General features: G+C 39.1%; 1 protein-coding gene across 2 annotated transcripts in view; it reads left to right on the plus strand.

Annotated features, from left to right (window-relative positions):
• Positions 1–17,559, plus strand: part of LOC124795176 (endoplasmic reticulum metallopeptidase 1-like) — a 321,828-nt gene that overhangs the window by 258,797 nt on the left and 45,472 nt on the right. For both annotated transcript variants that reach the window (XM_047259075.1, XM_047259076.1), the window contains 6 exons: positions 5,419–5,546; positions 12,576–12,707; positions 13,113–13,233; positions 13,313–13,618; positions 14,181–14,410; positions 16,388–16,568. In XM_047259075.1, the coding sequence (XP_047115031.1) occupies positions 5,419–5,546; positions 12,576–12,707; positions 13,113–13,233; positions 13,313–13,618; positions 14,181–14,410; positions 16,388–16,568 (1,098 nt within the window). The remainder of the gene's footprint in view (positions 1–5,418; positions 5,547–12,575; positions 12,708–13,112; positions 13,234–13,312; positions 13,619–14,180; positions 14,411–16,387; positions 16,569–17,559) is intronic.

The following is a 17,559-nucleotide window of genomic DNA, read 5'->3' on the forward strand; positions in this document are numbered from 1 at the left end:
TTTCCCTCGATGACCAACTACTAGATGTAGTGGAGACTTACTGCTTTCTGGGGCTGGTGTTTGATGCCCGTTTCAGTTGGCTTCCCCTTATTTGTCAGCTTAAAGACAAGTGGTGGCGGGATCTTAATCTACTTTGATGCCTGAGCCATACTGACTGGGGTGCTGAACGTCGTACACTACTGCGGCTGTACCAAACCGTTGTACAGTCCTGTGTTGATTACGGAAGTATGGTGTATGGTTCAGCTGCCCCTTCTGTGCTGAGTCTCCTAGACCATGTCCACCACTGTGGAGTTCACCTCACTACTGGAGCCTTTCGATCTAGCCCTGTGAACAGCCTCCTCGTAGAAGCTGGTGTTCCTCCATCGCGGCTCCGGCGGCAAATATTAATCGATTAGTCACAGACTATATCGCACACTCAAAGAACCATCTTCTTTTCCCCAACACAGCGATCCATCTCCTGCAACGGCGGCCCAGAATTGGGAATCCCTTTGCTGTCCGTGTCAGGTCACTTCATGACCTTGACGCTTCCCCCCTACCACCTTTCCTGCAGACTCGCTTCCATACCCCTCCATGGTCCATACCTCGGCCACAGCTTCGGCTGGACCTATTGGTTGGCCCCAAAGGCTCAGTCCCACCTGATGTCCTCTGCTGGAATTTTCTCTCTGTTCTTGGCGAGTCTGGGGACTCGGACATCATCTACACTGACGGATCACTGGTCAACGGTCTTGTTGGCTTCACTTACGCTCACATTGACCATACAGAACAACGCTCCTTGCTGGTTTGCTGTAGCGTATTCACTGCAGAGCTGGTTGCCATCTATCACGCTCTTGAACATATCCACTCCTGCTCTAGTGAGTCCTTCATCATTTTTAGTGACTCCTTAAGCAGCCTACAAGCCCTCGACCAGTGCATCGCTAGGCATCCTTTGGTACTGTTAATCCAGGAGTCTCTTTATGCCTTCTACAGGAGTGGACGCTCAGTGACCTTCATTTGGACCCCAGGCCATGTTGGGATACCAGGCAATGAACATGTTAGCCACCTGGCCAAACAGGACACCAATAAACCATCTCTAGACATTGGCCACCCAGAGACAGATTTGCGAGCAGTCTTCCACCGCAAAGTTTTCGCAATTTGGGACACTGAATGGTGCAACCTGAGCACACCAAATGAACTCTGTGCTGTCAAGGAGATGACGAATGTGTGGCAGCAATCCGTGAGCCTCTCGCAGGGAATCAATTGTCCCTTGTCAGCTTCGCATTGGCCATACATTGCTAACATATGGCTACCTTCTCTGTCATGAGGACCCACCTCAGTGTCACTGTGGCTCCCTTTTGACTGTCGTGTGCATCTTGCTTGACTGCCCACTTTTAGCTGCTCTGTGGTGGACTTTTAAGCTTCCCAGCACCCTACCCTGGGTGTTGCGTGACAATGCCTGAACAGCAGATTTAGTTTTTCATTTTATTCATGAAGGGGTTTTTTATTGTACCATCTAAGGGCAGGTGTTTGGCCTTCTTTCTGGGGCCTCCACCCTCCCTCCCTTTTAAATGTCACCCTTTGCTTGCATTCGTTCGTCTTTGTGTTCGTCTTTTCCCTACGTGTATTCATATCGCCTTGCCTTTTTCTGGTGAACATTTTAAAGTGTTGCAGAGTGGCTGGCTCATCCTCTTTTATTTTGTGACCAGCCAGCCCAGACCATCTGCACTATGGTTTTAATGCCTTTTTCTACTTTTCCTTATGGTGTATGTCTTCTCCAGTTTTTTGTTCATGCCATTCATTTTCTTTTTAAGTGTGGTTCCACATTCCTTTCCCCCCCTTTTACTTTCCCAACTGTACTTTGGGAGTTGCTTTACCCTGAGCCTTGTTTGCATGAGGAACAAGGGACTGGTGACCTTGTAGTTTGGTCCCTTTATCCCTCAAACCCACCAACCAACCTGCATGCACCCTCCTTGGCATATCAGATGGCAGTCCTCTTAGGAAAGTGTCCAACACTCTATGCTCAACTTCTTGGAGAAAGTCTTTGTTTGCTTCATCATGCTTGTTGGTGTTCACATAATTCTTTCATATTCTATGAACACAACTTCCTACTGATTTGATTCATCCCTGCACCACCCCATTCAGCTGTACATAAAAGGATCTAGAGCTATTTTTCTTCATGTGGCACTGCAAAAGACATTCCTTAAGCCGTTTGATTGTAAGTACATTTCATAAGTCCTTGTGATACACCAGGAGGTCTTTCCTTCTCCCATTAAGTGCAATTTGGTCGTCTGTAATGACTGTTCATCTGTCCAGAAACAAAGCCTTGGGGCTGCCTCTAGGTCATTTATAAATACCAACACATCCTCTGTTGTCTAGCCTGACACAGGCATAATCAATCTGGTGACAACTGACTCTAGTGAAGGAGCAGTTAAAATGGGCAGGGACCTATCTACTAAAGTACCTACACATGGCACAAACACACAATCTGGGAACAAAGCATAGACAATCACGAACAGAGTACTGCATAAAATCAAAGGGCGTAAGTGAGAAAGTCAGTGTCCAAAGCAGGGCTGATGTTTGAATAGCAGTTAGGAAAGATTTAATGAAGCTCATGTGGCATGCTAAACAAGACTGACGGAGGTCCACTAGCAAAGCTCTGTGCTGCTATTGGGTCAGCCCATGTGACCCTGTGATTGTGCATCTGGTGATGCTGAACAAATACTATCTGTATGCCTCAGATCCTTTATCAGTATCTTCCAGTGGTGGGGACATTAAATCTTCTTCCTAGCACCTAGCTCCCTATGCATCTGTGTTGTCTTTTCTTAACTGAACTACTTAAGTCACCAAAAATGTAATTACTTTCTGCCCAGTAACATACTGTGTCTGGCTCCTGACACTGTAGAACCTCTGAATCTCGACTCAGTAGGACATGTTCCCACCATATCACAACAGAGGAAGAGGAAAACAAAGAACATAGAAAGACACCACCAATACAGGCAACTGTAATAATAATATTGCACTACTACTACTCCTTACGTCTACTCATGAGCCATCATGACCCAGTATACTGTTCAGTAAGATGGCTGTAACAATAGCATGTGTGACACTTCATTGGTATTGACTCAGTGCACAGTACACAGTGGCCTAACATGTTCCACTGTGTGCATCTCACCAGACACATACCAGCATAATCTTCGCTAGTGTTCCCAAGGAACTGTGACAGATTGGCAGGTTCTTCAGGCCTTTAAACTCCACCCTCAAGCTTCTCTGGTAGTTCTGTTTCATATCACGTGCCTTGCACATAAGACACAAAAGGAAAAGCAGTCCATCCACTCACCCCCATTGTGTTACCAATATTGCATGCTATGGCTAGATGTGTCCCTGGATTCAACTGCAGATGTGACAGCTGTGGATTTGACACCACATGTTGAGGCAGGGGGTGGATGAGATCTATGGTGGGTGATGGAGCCAGACTGCTAGTGGTCAGGAGGCCTACAGTCCACCACCCTAGGCATGGTTGCATTGGTGTGGTGTAGTGGGTTGGGTTGCTGCCAGGTTGTTGCACATCATCCTGTCACAGAAAGAGCATTCACTAATAACTGTTTTATTCCAAGCATACGTGCACTAGTCATGGAGGTACTAGGCAGTGGTCAGTGCCCCACGGGACACGGGTGAAACAGCTGGTGAAGCATGTTCACTCAGCAATGACCTACTGTCACGAACAGCTGGAGGCAGGCAAAGCTGTGTGGGTACCACTCTCGTGATACTAAGTCAGGCCCAGGGCCATGCAGTGTGTGGCAGCCAGTGAAAGTGGCAGCAACATCAGGTGGTGATGTACAGCTCAGTGCTAGATGCACTGGGGCATGCAGTGCCATATGGTGGACTACAGTGCAGACAGCAGTGACAGCAGCAGTGGCATGTGTCCACACAGGTGGTAGAGGACAGCAGCAACATTTGCTCACATAGGGGAATGAACAGAAACAGTTTCTACCCACACAGGTGGTGACGGTTGGGCATCTGGGTGAACCAGGCTTCAATGGTGGTTCACTAGAATGGACGACCAACAGTGTTTGAAAGTTATCCATCAGGTGGTCCACTGTTTGGATGATGCCAGGTCAGCAACATTCAGACTCGGCACTGATGGCAGGCACACAGCTAGTGGAGACATTCTGGCAGTGGTAGCTCTCTGTCCCAAATTCAATCATAGACCGGCATAGACTTCCCATTTCAGCTAGAGACTTTCAAATGAAGTGTTGCCTGTCTAAAATGTGAAGTAGTTATACGGGCTTGGCTCATCTCAGTTTTGCCAAGGCATTGTTTGCCATCAAATAAGTCACAACAGAGCCACGACTCCATGTAGCAATTTGGTCACTAACACCACAGCAGTGTGTGTGTGTGTTTGTCTTTCTGCTGCATCAGTGATATAGTGGCTCTGGCTTTGCTATTGGGCTCAAGTATGTGGCATCTGCCCAAACAGTGTGGTGACAGTAACAACAGTACCAGCAGGTAGCACATGATGTAACCATGTCTGGCCAGCATCTCTCTGACCTGCTTCTTGGCACTTCTTGTATTTTTCATTAGTTTTATTTACCCATGCCAATTAAAACAGCTGCAGTACACCAAGAGATTCTACAACAATTTTTTTTTTCCTTTCGCAAGAAACAACTCTCATATTGCATGCCATAGTAGTACAGCCTTTAGATGGAGTAAATGATTCTGTTCATTCCTAGTGCCTGTGGAGGCAAATAAGCATATTTGTCCAGTGACTTTTGTTCTCCCTCTTAAATCCAGTCAACCATCTTCTGTACCATTGTTTTAAGGGAGTATTAATGAGTAAGTAATTTTTTTATACTTCCCTTATTCATTGCTTCAACCTGGTATAGTTAAGATATTTCTTTTCGGACTCTGCTCCCTGACAGGTGAGAATATAAAAGACTGTTATTACACATGCTGCTGACAGTGTGTTATCTTGATTAAAGAGTCATAGACAGATGTAAAAGTAATGTCAGGGAAGTGTGTTGGATCCTCGTTGTTCATGTTGCATATTAATGCCTTGCAGACAACATTAATAGAGATCTGTTTTACACACCTTCCTCTTTCTGCATGCCTACTAAGACTAAAACAAATTTTCAACTACAGAATAAAAGATTACAATTCATCTTGAGATGAGGTGTGAATGGATTACATTGAATACTAATTCTCAGATAACTTTGGTTCAATCTATCATATTTATTTATTTCCTACTCCTCCAATCATCATCATAGGCTGGCAAATGTTTCAGTTATAGCTAATTTCCAGCTTGAGAAACTATTTCTTTTTACAAATTTGCTGTAGGAGTATGTAGTTTCTTAATACTATAAAATGCTCAAACATAAATTGTTGAAGATTCAGCCATTTTTTGAACTATTAAGACTAAAATTGTATTATTTTGATTTTTAACAGGAGCCAGTGATGATGGAGCTAGCTGTGCTGTAATGCTGGAAATATTTAGAGTAATAACACAGAGAGATGAACCTCTGAATAATAATTTAATTTTACTGTTTAATGGTGGTGAAGAAAATCTTATGGAGGTATTCATGCCTAATATGATTATTAATAATATTTATAGCAGTACCTGTATTTTGTGCTGCACTTTAAAAAATTAGAAGTTAAATATGAAAAGTTAATAAGAGAGACTAACTCAAACTGAATAAGACACACATTGAAATGTAACTAGACTCGTGAAAAAAATAATCTAACACGATCCTTTGTTGTGATCTACTGCTATGTCTTCAAAAACTCCCCCCCCCCCCACCCCCTTCACCGCTCCTTCAGTTGCCTTGCCCCATTGCACCTCCTCATCTGAAAGAACATTTAAACTACTTTCCCTTAAATTTAGTATTCATTCACATTCTTTAGTCTCATACGACCTTGTTGGCATTATGAATCTACTAATACTAAAAGACCATACATTGGCTATAAATCTGTCAGTAGCAATTTAATTACACAAAGGCAAATTTAGTGCAGTACTGGCTGATTTGATGATAAGATAATTGTTTGGTAGTGGATACCTGAATAAACAGTAACATAAATGAGACAAGTCATTTGTCACATGTTGTGGTCTAAGATGTTACTACAATATTTCAGATTATGTAATGTCACGATCTCAGTTAACTGAGTACAGCATCTGTTGCAGACTATTTCTGAAGGATAATTAAAAATTAATTGTATCAAATTAAAAGATAATTTTCTGACCAGCACTTTCCTCCAGGAGGCATATAGACTACATCCTTAAGAAAGTAGCACAGAACCTACTGCTTTGAAAATGAAATTACTGTTATTTTTTATCAGTCTATATTAAGTCATGTTTAAAAACATAGCCTTGCATGGTTATTTAATTTTGACTTATAAAGCTTCATTTTGTGCAACATTTGTAGTAGTATGAATGGAGACTTGAACGAAGAGGTTGTCTGCATCACTAATACAGGAGAGAGCCGTAGAGCAACTCACATTAAGAACCTTGCTTGCAACACAGTGTCTGGTTTTATGGTTTGTTTATGGTCATGGCATAACATTAGATAACCAATAATTGTACACATTTAAAGTGATATTGTAAATTGTTAGGAATAAGTGGGATTCAGGGCATGAAAACTCGCTTCCCTGCACTATGTCCCATCAAAATTACTTTTTCTGTGTGTTACATTGGAATGAAATGACTTCAAGCACATGTAAGTGAAAGGTTCTGGGGAGCAAGAGAATGCATGATGTTCTTGATCAGACTTAAGTCGCCCATTGTTTTCAAAAGGAGTTTGAAAAGGGTGAGTTAAAGCTTGATGTTCTTGAGCTGCAGCAAGTCTCCCCTCAAACTCTTCCTTGGGTTCTTGAGACCACATAGTCATCAGTCTTTTTAGCTGTTCTGGTATATTAAGGAAGACTTGACTGTTATTTGCAGACAAGCTCAACAAAAGGACATGGCTTTTGGCCAAAGCCTTTGTCAGAAAGGGGAATGCACATGCAAACATTCATTCACACAAGCAAGCACATTTCGTGCACATGTGGCCACTCTCTCTAGCAGCTTGGGCTATTGGAATTCTGGTCTGAGCTGCCAGAGCTGGCATTTCTGCGTGCCTGTATACGCATGCACATTTCCTGTTCTAAGACTTTGGTCGAAAGCTGCTATGTAAGGTGTTTTTTTTTTTTTTTTTTTTTTTTTTTTTTTCCGGCAACTCAGTGTCATCTTCATGGCGAGTAGAAATCTATCTTTCCCTTATATTGCTGATATTTCAACCAGGAGTTTCCATAGTTTGATCATTTTTAGGCATTTTTACTCATAAATGAAAAAAAAAATCAAAATGAAATGTTTAGGTACCCAAATCACAAAGCAAACTTTATTCGTTTTGCATAGCAAAGGGTGTAAATAAAACCTATTGAAAGAAGCAAAATAATGCCGTTAAGTTTTCAACACACAAAATGAAATCAGTAAATCCTTGTACCCTAACCAAATAAATTTGCTGTTCATTTGTATTTGTAAAGTTAAGAGTGTGACACTTCATTCTTTCACCGACATAAACTTCCAAAATACATCTGTCACATAGTTAAAAAACTAACAGTGTCAGCTGTTGGTTCCTTGGTGTACTACACTGTGATGATTAAAACATCCAGACTACTAAGATGAGATAAATCTTTAAAGCACAATATATTTTTTGTGTAATAGGATTTTCGATGAAATAAAGCTTATATGTTGCTCCAAAGGTTCATTCAGATCATCTGTGAAACCCCCATGAAAATTCATTTAGTAGGTCTGGGGAAAGCATGTTAAAGCAGACAAACACACAGGCACAATGGTTTTACATTTTTATCGGTAGTATAGATTAGTGAAAATGGCTAGAAACAAAGGAAAAGAGTGTACAGAGAATATGGAAAGCAATTTCAAATTCTCCTTCAGTGGACGAGGAGGTAGTGATTTCCGGTATGAATACAATAGAATAAGACCTTCCATAAGTAGAAAAAAAAACACTGAAACTTACAATATTTTATGGATTATAAGACACACCTTAATTTTTAAGCAATTCTTTAAAAAAAAATAACATTCTTACCATTTGTATTATTAGTTTGCAAAGCAAGATTTTAAAAAATTCTCGGTTTATAAAACCAAACTGACCTCCAAAATTCCTGAAAATTGTCATCTGCACCTTCTTCTTAGTCTTCCTTCAAACGAGAGCGCTGGCATGTTGATAGACACACAAACATATACACAAAATTCAAGCTTTCACAACCAACAGTTGCTTCATCAGGAAAGAGAGAAAGACGAAAGGATGTGGGTTTTAAGGGAGAGGGTAAGGAGTCATTCTAATCCCGGGAGCGGAAAGACTTAACTTCGGGGATAAAAAGGACATTTGTAAAGGCAAAGAGTTTTTGCCTTTGCTTTTACAAATGTCTGTGTGTGTGTGTGTGTGTGTGTGTGTGTGTGTGTGTGTGTGTGTGTGTGTGTGTGTCTCCCACATCCTTTCGTCTTTCCCTCTCCTTCCCTCTTTCCTGAGGAAGCAACCGTTGCGAAAGCTTGAATTTTGTGTGTTTGTTTGTGTGTCTATCAACATGCCAGTGCTTTCATTTGGTAAGTCACATCATCTTTGATAAAGATGGTCCTCACAGGCACTTATGCTGCACTTTCTTAAAGGTTTAACAATAACGTCTCTTCTCATTCTAGACCATGACTTTTTCATCCACTTGTTTGATTGCAGTTCATTTTAAAGCTCCATTCAGCATGAATTTGTTGGGTTTCATCCATCATCCGTTTGTTCTCTCTCTCTCTCTCTCTCTCTCTCTCTCTCTCTCTCTCATATACACTTTAAATATTTTATTTATTGAGACATCAAGATGTTGCAATTGTGAACCAAGTCCTCTCGGAATAACAGCAAGTTCTGTATTTCTCTGTCCCAGTTTCTCTTTCATAGAATTTTTAAAATGATTATTAAATTGATCTAGCACAAGAAGAGAGAACTTCTTCAATAAAGCACCTTTTCTTCTCTCCCACACTCTGTTAATCCATAATTTCATTCCAATCTCATCCATTCAGTCCTTGTTATGTACATGAACACTACCACCTGCTGGTATTTCCAAAGGTTTTGGCATTGCTTTGTACTTGAAAATGATCATTTGATTAAGCTTAGGACAATCAGCACAACATGAAAGGACAACAGTGAAGTGAAAGTTTCCATGTGCGCTTGTTCTGGTTCTCTTTCAGTGTTGAATAATAAAACAATGGGGAGATAATATTTTCTCTCCATATTCTTCTTGCATTTTCTGAGATACTTCGGGTTTGGTTCACATGCTAAGTACACTATGCTTCATAAACTTGTAGCACCAACCAACTCCACCCGTAAAGTCTGTTAAGCTCCACTGTAGTGCTAGCTTACAAGTGTGTATTTGAATCATTTTTGTGTTAATTCCAGTGCCATTTTGACAGTGTCCTTGAATCCATTTCAATACATCATCTCCCAGTTTTGCCCAGTTTTGGATTCAGTCCTTTATTTGCACATTTAGTCTTTTCACTTTCCCTGTTCCTCTTCACTATCCCACCAATTGTGAATAGCTTTTTTTCTGTTGGAGGGCTGAAATGCCACTCAGCTGCTCTTCTGCATAGTCTATTACTTTAAATTTATAGACTCCATCATATGAATACCTTTCATTTTTTTCCATTACGAGACTAGCTACTAACAAAAATATTGCACAGTTACCAAAAAGGCAGCTCCCTTTCAATTAAAATTCGCTGGCACCATATACGGCAGTGACACATAATAGGCTAGACAGTGTTCTGGGTTTGTGATGACTGGGAGGGAGGAAGACAATATTAGCAAGCTTGTGAACCCTTGCAACTCAAGTTTGTTGCATCAGTGCACTGCTGCTGCCAGTTCAATCCAATGTTGCCAGATCGAAATCGGTTACCTGCAGCATCAAACGTGGCAATTTTTAAGACTGGTGGGAATTTTAAATCAAACACTGGACTTTTTATATTAATTTCGAAAATGATGCACCTGAATTTTGGAGGTAATTTTAAGAAGGAAAAAATGTCTAATAGTCCTTACAATACCATACCTGATTAAACATACAGTCTGATATTAAACAATGGAGCAATACACTCAAGATACATACTGACTCTTTTGTTTAAAAGAATGTTGCTTTATATATAGCAAAGGAAGATGTGTGGAGGAGGAGAAAACAATTAAGTGCAAGTAAATGTGATGTAAAATAATCATCAGCTTAATTCACTGCCATAGAACCAAATAGTTTATATCGTAGAAGCCAATGAAATGCTGCAATATAAAATGATGTCGTTGACATATAGTCATAAATGTTGAACCTGGCTGTATAATGAGTACATTGACAGAAATGAAAATGAGAGTTAGACTGAGAGATAAACCTAGATTTCATCCAAGGAATTAAAGATTTGGTATTAAACACACCATCACCACCACTCCCAGTGCCACATCTACCATTGCTTTATCTTCTGCATCTGAGGATGTAAAATCTATTTATAACTGTTGTGTAACCACTGTTAGACATAGTTGTCAAATTTCTTACAGTGCCGTAAGTGCCATTGTTATGCTCTTATGTTATTAAATATTTTGTGGCTGTACTCAATATTGTGTTAAACAGTTCATTTCCTCTAGTACCAGGTGTCCGGCTGTTGCAATTAAGGAGCCAACAAAGTTAGCAAACACTGTTCTCCATCTGTTGAGGAAAATGTCAACCATACATAGTAGTCTCATCCCCATACTGCTGGACAGGAAGTCTGCTTGCCAAACGTGCAGTGTAAACAGAGCAAAAGTCAAACACAGCTGCTGTAAATTGTTAAAGATTGCATTTGCATTTCACATGTCCATGGCGTTAGAGCAACAAAGTGTGATGCGTTTTTTATGGAGCAAGGGAAGAATGCCCATTGAGATCTACTGGAAAATGCAGCCCACATAAGGTGTTGTGAGTTTGACGAAGGCTGTGAAGTCTTGCATGACATTGAGCAGTTGGGGAGGCAACATTCATCACTGACTGACAACATTTCTCTGTGGATGCAATGGTGAAAGTAGATCAGCATGTGCACGTCATGGCCATTTCACAGGAGGTTGGCATATTGTATGGGAATGCTTATAACTTCATTCACAGCTCCTTATGGTACTGGAAGGTTTCATGATGGTGGGTGCCCAAGGAGTGGGGTGACATGATGAAAGGCAAACTAATGATGTCTTCACTGAATCGTCTGGAATGGACTTAAAGAAGGGTGAAGGTTTCCTGACCTGCATTGTTACTGGAGATGAAATGTGGATATTTCATTCCATGTCGGAATCCAAGCAGCATGGTGTGGAAATATGTGGGTTCTCCTGTGACAAAAAAATTCTGTTGGGAAAACATGTTAATGGCTTTCTGGGATTGCGTGGACCGCTCTTGCTGGATTTCATGCCACAAGGTGTAACCATCAATGCTGCCGGTTATTGTTCCACACTGTCACGTCTGAGGGCTGCCATCTGGCAAAGGCAATGGAGGATTCTTGATATGAGCAACAGGATTCTGCTCCACAATGATGCAAAACCACATGTGGCAATCAGAACTGCCAAAAAGCGCCAAGCATTTCACTGTGAGATTCTGGACCACCCACCATACGGTCCAGACCTCGCCCCCTGGTGATTCCCACTTTTTCAGACTGCTGAAAGAATTCCTGGCAGGACAGTGATTCATAAGTAATGATGAAGTCAAGAGAGCAGTCCAACAGTGGTTCCATAGTCAGCCAGAGGAATTCTATCGCAGGGACATCTCAAATGTAATGCTGCAGTGGGACAGTTGAATGAACCATTGCGGAGAATATGTGGAAAAATTGTGTAAAGTATGTAGAATAGGATGTATATTTGTCATTACCTGTATATACCTTAATTTGGCTAGTAAAAAATAGGGGCAAAGACTTCGACTTGCCTTGTATAACACAAGCTACATAGCTTTTTGAGATATCACAAGTAACAGAATGTTGATGATAATCATAATTACAATATTCCTGCACAATTCCTTGTAAAAAAAACTGACAAAGAATATGTAAAAAGCATAATCTATGGCTACAGGTTGTTGATTGCGATAAGGGTTTAATACTTGGATAGGAGAAATTCGCAAACACAACTCTCACACACAACTGCAGCCTCAGGCAACTGAAACCACACTCTCACTTGTTACACACCGAAACACTTGTTACATCCCATCCTGGATTTCCCATTGTGTGATTTTGTAATACTTTTTATTGTTGTTCGGGAGACAGTTACGAATGTATAGATTAGTCTGCAGTTAATGGCTGAATTTGAGTAGATGGAATCAGTACTATAATAAACTAGAAGCCGTTATATTATGATTGTCGTTAAAATCGCTTGTCCTACTATAAGACTTCAACATGTATGACTCTATATGCAGGAGGTGTGTACAGCATACATCATAAGTGTCTTAAGAGAATATTCTTGACTTGCTATCGATAAATTTTTAGATGCTTATTTGTTACATTGATTAAATGTATCCTCCTATAAATAAGAATTACAAACAGATTATTCTTTACTGAATTCATATTAACTTGATAACATCCTTGTTTATAGGCTTCACATGGTTTCATCACCAAACATAAATGGGCAAAAGAGGTCAGAGCTTTCATAAATCTTGAAGCATGTGGTGCTGGAGGCAGGGAGGTTCTCTTTCAAGCAGGCCCAAATAATCCATGGCTAATGCAGGTATAATAATTGTAATATTATACATTCCTTAGGATTTTTGTAACTCACGTGTCTTAGTAATAAAAATCTCAGTTCTGTAAGGTCAGATTCTACTGCAGACCTTCATGTGTGCAAGATGTTGACAAAACAGTAAAATGTGAAATAACATGTTTATTTGAATGGAAATTTCAAGCAGCAGTCATAATTTCTTAGAATTTGCCATACCATCGACTGTCCTGCAGCCCTTCTTAGAAAATAATACTGTAAAAAAGAATGAGTACAATAACTGAAGTTAATATTTATGTATGAAAATTACATTTTGTTATCTTTAACATTTGCTGCATGTCATTTGAATGCACCATTATTTGTTTCTCAGTGTCATTTGTAGTGACGTTTGGCACTCACAAGACCTATCTTCCTCAACAGAAGTACTCTGAATCTGTTCCATATCCATATGCTTCATCATTGGCACAAGAAATATTTCAAAGTGGTATTATTCCTGGTGATACGGACTTCAGAATTTTCAGGGATTTTGGGCACATTCCAGGTAACACAAATTACAGCATTAAATTTGACTGTTGGCAATTATCTGATGGACTGACAAAATAAGTTTGGTTGTTTTGTAGGTCTCGACTTCGCATGGTCGACAAACGGCTATGTGTACCATACTAAATATGACAATGTGGAACAAATTCCATTGGGTACTCTGCAGAGAACAGGTGACAATATTCTGGCTCTTACTCTCAATATGATCAACAGCCAGGAAATTGTTGAGGCAGAACTACACAGTGAAGGAAACTTAATATTCTTTGACTTCCTGGGAGCATTCATTGTGCGGTGGTCTCAACTGTTGAACAGATTCATGAACATTATTGCAGTTGCTTTTTCGGTTTATACTTTGAAGCAGAATATGATAGCTGCCACTGATCATGGTAAGAAGGATATTCACATAAGAAACAAATAACATTTTCTAGAAATGTTTTCACATTTATTAAATGCTGTAATGAATGAAACTTCATCAATGTGTTTTTCCTCCAGTAAATTCTTAAAATGATAGTTCAGAAGTGCTCTTTGTTGTTCAATTATATAAGCCCATTGACTAGATTTTTGTTAAATGTTCAAAATTACCAAATGAATGTTATTTCAGCCAAATTTAGAGTTCTCAAAAATCTTTATTTTTTTCATATTTTAAATTATGTTGTGAAATGAGCTCAATAACTATATAATTTAACCAGTGTCAAATTCAGTAATTTTAGTAGTAATTTTACTATGGCAAAAAATGTGCCATAACTTTAACAAACAAGCGGAAAGGATATTACAGCTTTCTGAACCAAAGATTTGTTTTAGTTACTCTAAATATGAGAGATTGAAAATCAAAGTATTAAATATGAGAGATTGAAAATCAAATTATGTGTGATGTATGAAAAATTGATGACTGTTTCTGAAGAGAAACAACATAACTAAATTAAGCTAATTTTGTAATTACTGTTACAGATGTGAAGAAAAATGTGTACTGGAGACATCTTTGTATGACTGCAGTGTCTGCTATATGTTCATGGCTATTAGGAATTTTGGCATGTATAACAATAGCTGTTATTCTTACTTCAATAGGATGTACTATGAGCTGGTATGCTAGGCCAGTGTGGATTTTTTTCTTGTACATAAGCCCTGCACTTGCTGTGCCAATGGCTTTTATCCTTGGCCTTAGCCATATTCAGAGAAAGGTAAGCTTAAGTGTTCTTTAATGACACACAGAATTTGAACCATAATTTTGATCCAGAGTTCTCATTTTTTTAAAAAATGAGAGTAAATATGATGTGCTGAAAGTAAATCTACAGTATAGGAACAAAGGGAATTTAGTCTGCAAAGACTACAGTTACAGTGTACATGGTACAAAGTCAATTTTTGTCCTTACTCCCACAAAATAATGCTTAAACAAGACTGTATCTAACAGCAGCACTATAAAAATTATATAAAATTGCCTGTTGTGTAGATTCTAAATTTAATCTCCATGGATAAATGGCAGAGAAAAGTGTAACAAAATATGTTCTGTTGCCCATAAAATGGAAACAGAGTATATAGTAGTAAGTATTAAGCAACTACAGGTACAAGAACAGATTTTCAGACACAAAATATCACTTGTCTTAGAGATGAGCACAGTGCTGAAAAATATCCATATCTGTAGAATTATCTGAAGTACTGTGCACCTCCATTCTCTTCAAACAGTTCATTAAAATTATATGGATCTGGAGATGACAAAGTGGAGGAAAAAGTTGTTGCGATGGGAAGGGAAGGGAGACAGACAGACAGACAGACAGACAGAGATATTAAAGTAATTTCCATTTCTTGTGCTCTCATTTTTGTCTGTCCATTTTTATTGAGCTAAACTTTTCCCTGACGGGCTATGGTACTGAGTAGTGAAAATCAAGTAAAGTTAAATGGTAATTTCAGAGAGGCAATATCTTCACAGTAGAAAAACACTATTACCATACATGCTAATTTAGCCATTGTGCAACAGGCTCCAACTGACAGACCTTATGAAAATGGCATCTAATTTTAAAGAAAAAAATTAATACAAAAATGGTACCTGGCAGAGCACTTCAAGAATAAATGAAACATGCAAGCTGTGATTGTTCTTCAGTATTTATTCGTTTTGAATTGTTCTGCAAAAAATGTGTAATCTTAGATAATGATTTTCAGCTGCTGTCTGATGATGGGCTTGTAAACCAGAAACCACTTAATGAGACCAGTAAGACTGTCAGCTATTCACAACTTGCAATTGTCAGTAACAAGACACGTAAGTTATTGTATGTGAATTTACTGGACCAATACTTGCAATAATGGAATACAGTTAACATCGTTTTGATTCTTGAGGAAATTGGCTGTGTGAATGGTGACACACAAAGTTCTTCGGAAAGATTGGAAAGTGTCAAAAATATTTTGCCTGAGGAGTTTGATACTGTACAGTTACTTTTCCATGGCAAATCATATTCGTACCAAATACTGCTAACTTTCTTCTGATGTGGAACATAAGCATTCACAGTATCAGCAAATGTTAAATAAGAACTGGAATCTCATTTGGGACATGGGATTTTCTTTATATAACCCAACCTGCTCATTATCCATTAACAGTCAGTTTGGGTTGAAATATGCTTATTTTTGTTCTTTGAAGTACATGCTGAAGAATAGAAATGAGTCTTACACATATGCAGATTTAACTCTCATTACACCATTTTATTCCAAATAACAGTAAGTCATCTTCATGTCTTTTGATAATCCTAGCTGGCATAATTTGTGAGTAGCCATTACTTTCTAAATATGTGTGAAAGGAGGCATCCTATGTTTAAGGTAATCAGAGATTCATCTACTTAGGTGGTTTCGTATGACCCAACATAAGAAACAGGATTTAGATTAATAGAGCTTTTAGTTGCTTGTATGGACAAATTGACACTGTAAAGAAGTCCCTTTTGCATGGAAATGGCAATGGCTTTGATGGCTTTTATTTGCATCCAAGGCAATGAGTAATAAAAGAAATATTGAATGGCAAATTCTGTCACTGCCTTAAAAACAGAATTTTAGATATGTTTAAGTCTCATTCAGTAATTTAATAAAACAGTAATATAAATGTTATTTCAAGTCCATGTTTGCGAAACAAACAGCTCTCGCCTGCTGCAGCCCTCAACAGAAAGCTATTGTTTCAGGTGTTCTCCTCTCCATGGACAGTTTTCCAACTGTATTGTGATGGTTATCAAATTGCATGGACTTTAATACTCACATTCTGCACTTTGCTATCAGTGCGCAGTGGTTTTGTTGCCTGGATGTGGACATTTTTTCCATGTATTGTGAGTCTGTTGCAGAGAATAACCTACCGTCGTTGGAGAGGTAAGTGTTCCTGTGAAATCTAACAGTCTGTTTTCCAGTCCATAAAGAAAATGGTTGTGTGCAAGAGAATTTATTTTATGTTAATCAACATAGCCAGTTAAAATTGTTTCACACCAGTTACCACTGTAAACGCACAAGTTTGAGAGTGTTAGTAGCATTTCTAGCCTGCACAGGAACATGTACTTCCCATGTTTTGTCAGATTGGTACAACCCACAGAAAGCATTTTGCAATTATTCATATCCCCTCCCCATTTTGCAACTACTCCTGACTTGTAGAATGAAATTTTCACTCTACAGTGGAGTGTGCACTTCCTGGCAGATTAAAACAGTGTGCCGGACCGAGACTCGAACTCGGGACCTTTGGCTTTCGCGGGCAACTCCTGACTTGGTTTTCCAGTAAATTCTTTGTCTAGATTCTCATTTGTATCTGTGAACAGAGGTAGGTGACGATACAACAAAAGTGATATGGAAAGACAACTGTATGACATATTGTAGACACACAATTAAAGCTGTTACCATGTTATTGACGCAGTTACATACTGACTAGACACTTAAGAGCTGAAATTAAGGGATGAGAAACGGGGATTGTGAAGAAAAATTTTGTTTTATCAAGTGATATTCCTTCATTATCCAATAATAAAGAGATGAATGTGTAAGTTAAATCTTGTTTTGTTGTAACTTGTACCTGATTAGGTTGGGTAAAGGTTTTCTCTCATGTTTGTTGTTGTTGTTCTTTCATTGCTCCCAATAAACGAGGCCTGTAAAATGTTTTATTATTTTCAACATCTGGTCAGTTCTTTATCTTCAAACTGATTTCAAGCAGTAACAGCTAATGTGTTTGAATGCTGTGTAAATAAAAACTAATGCTTGGAAGACTCATGCAGATATGAATGAAACATTACCACATTGTTTGCAGCCCACTCCTTAATTTATTCATCCCTCCTCTGCTCCTCCCCTCCCCCATTTAACTGACAATCATCATTGATTTTTT

The sequence above is a fragment of the Schistocerca piceifrons genome, chromosome 4, assembly GCF_021461385.2.
Source record: "Schistocerca piceifrons isolate TAMUIC-IGC-003096 chromosome 4, iqSchPice1.1, whole genome shotgun sequence".
NCBI classification, from domain to species: Eukaryota; Metazoa; Arthropoda; class Insecta; order Orthoptera; family Acrididae; genus Schistocerca; species Schistocerca piceifrons.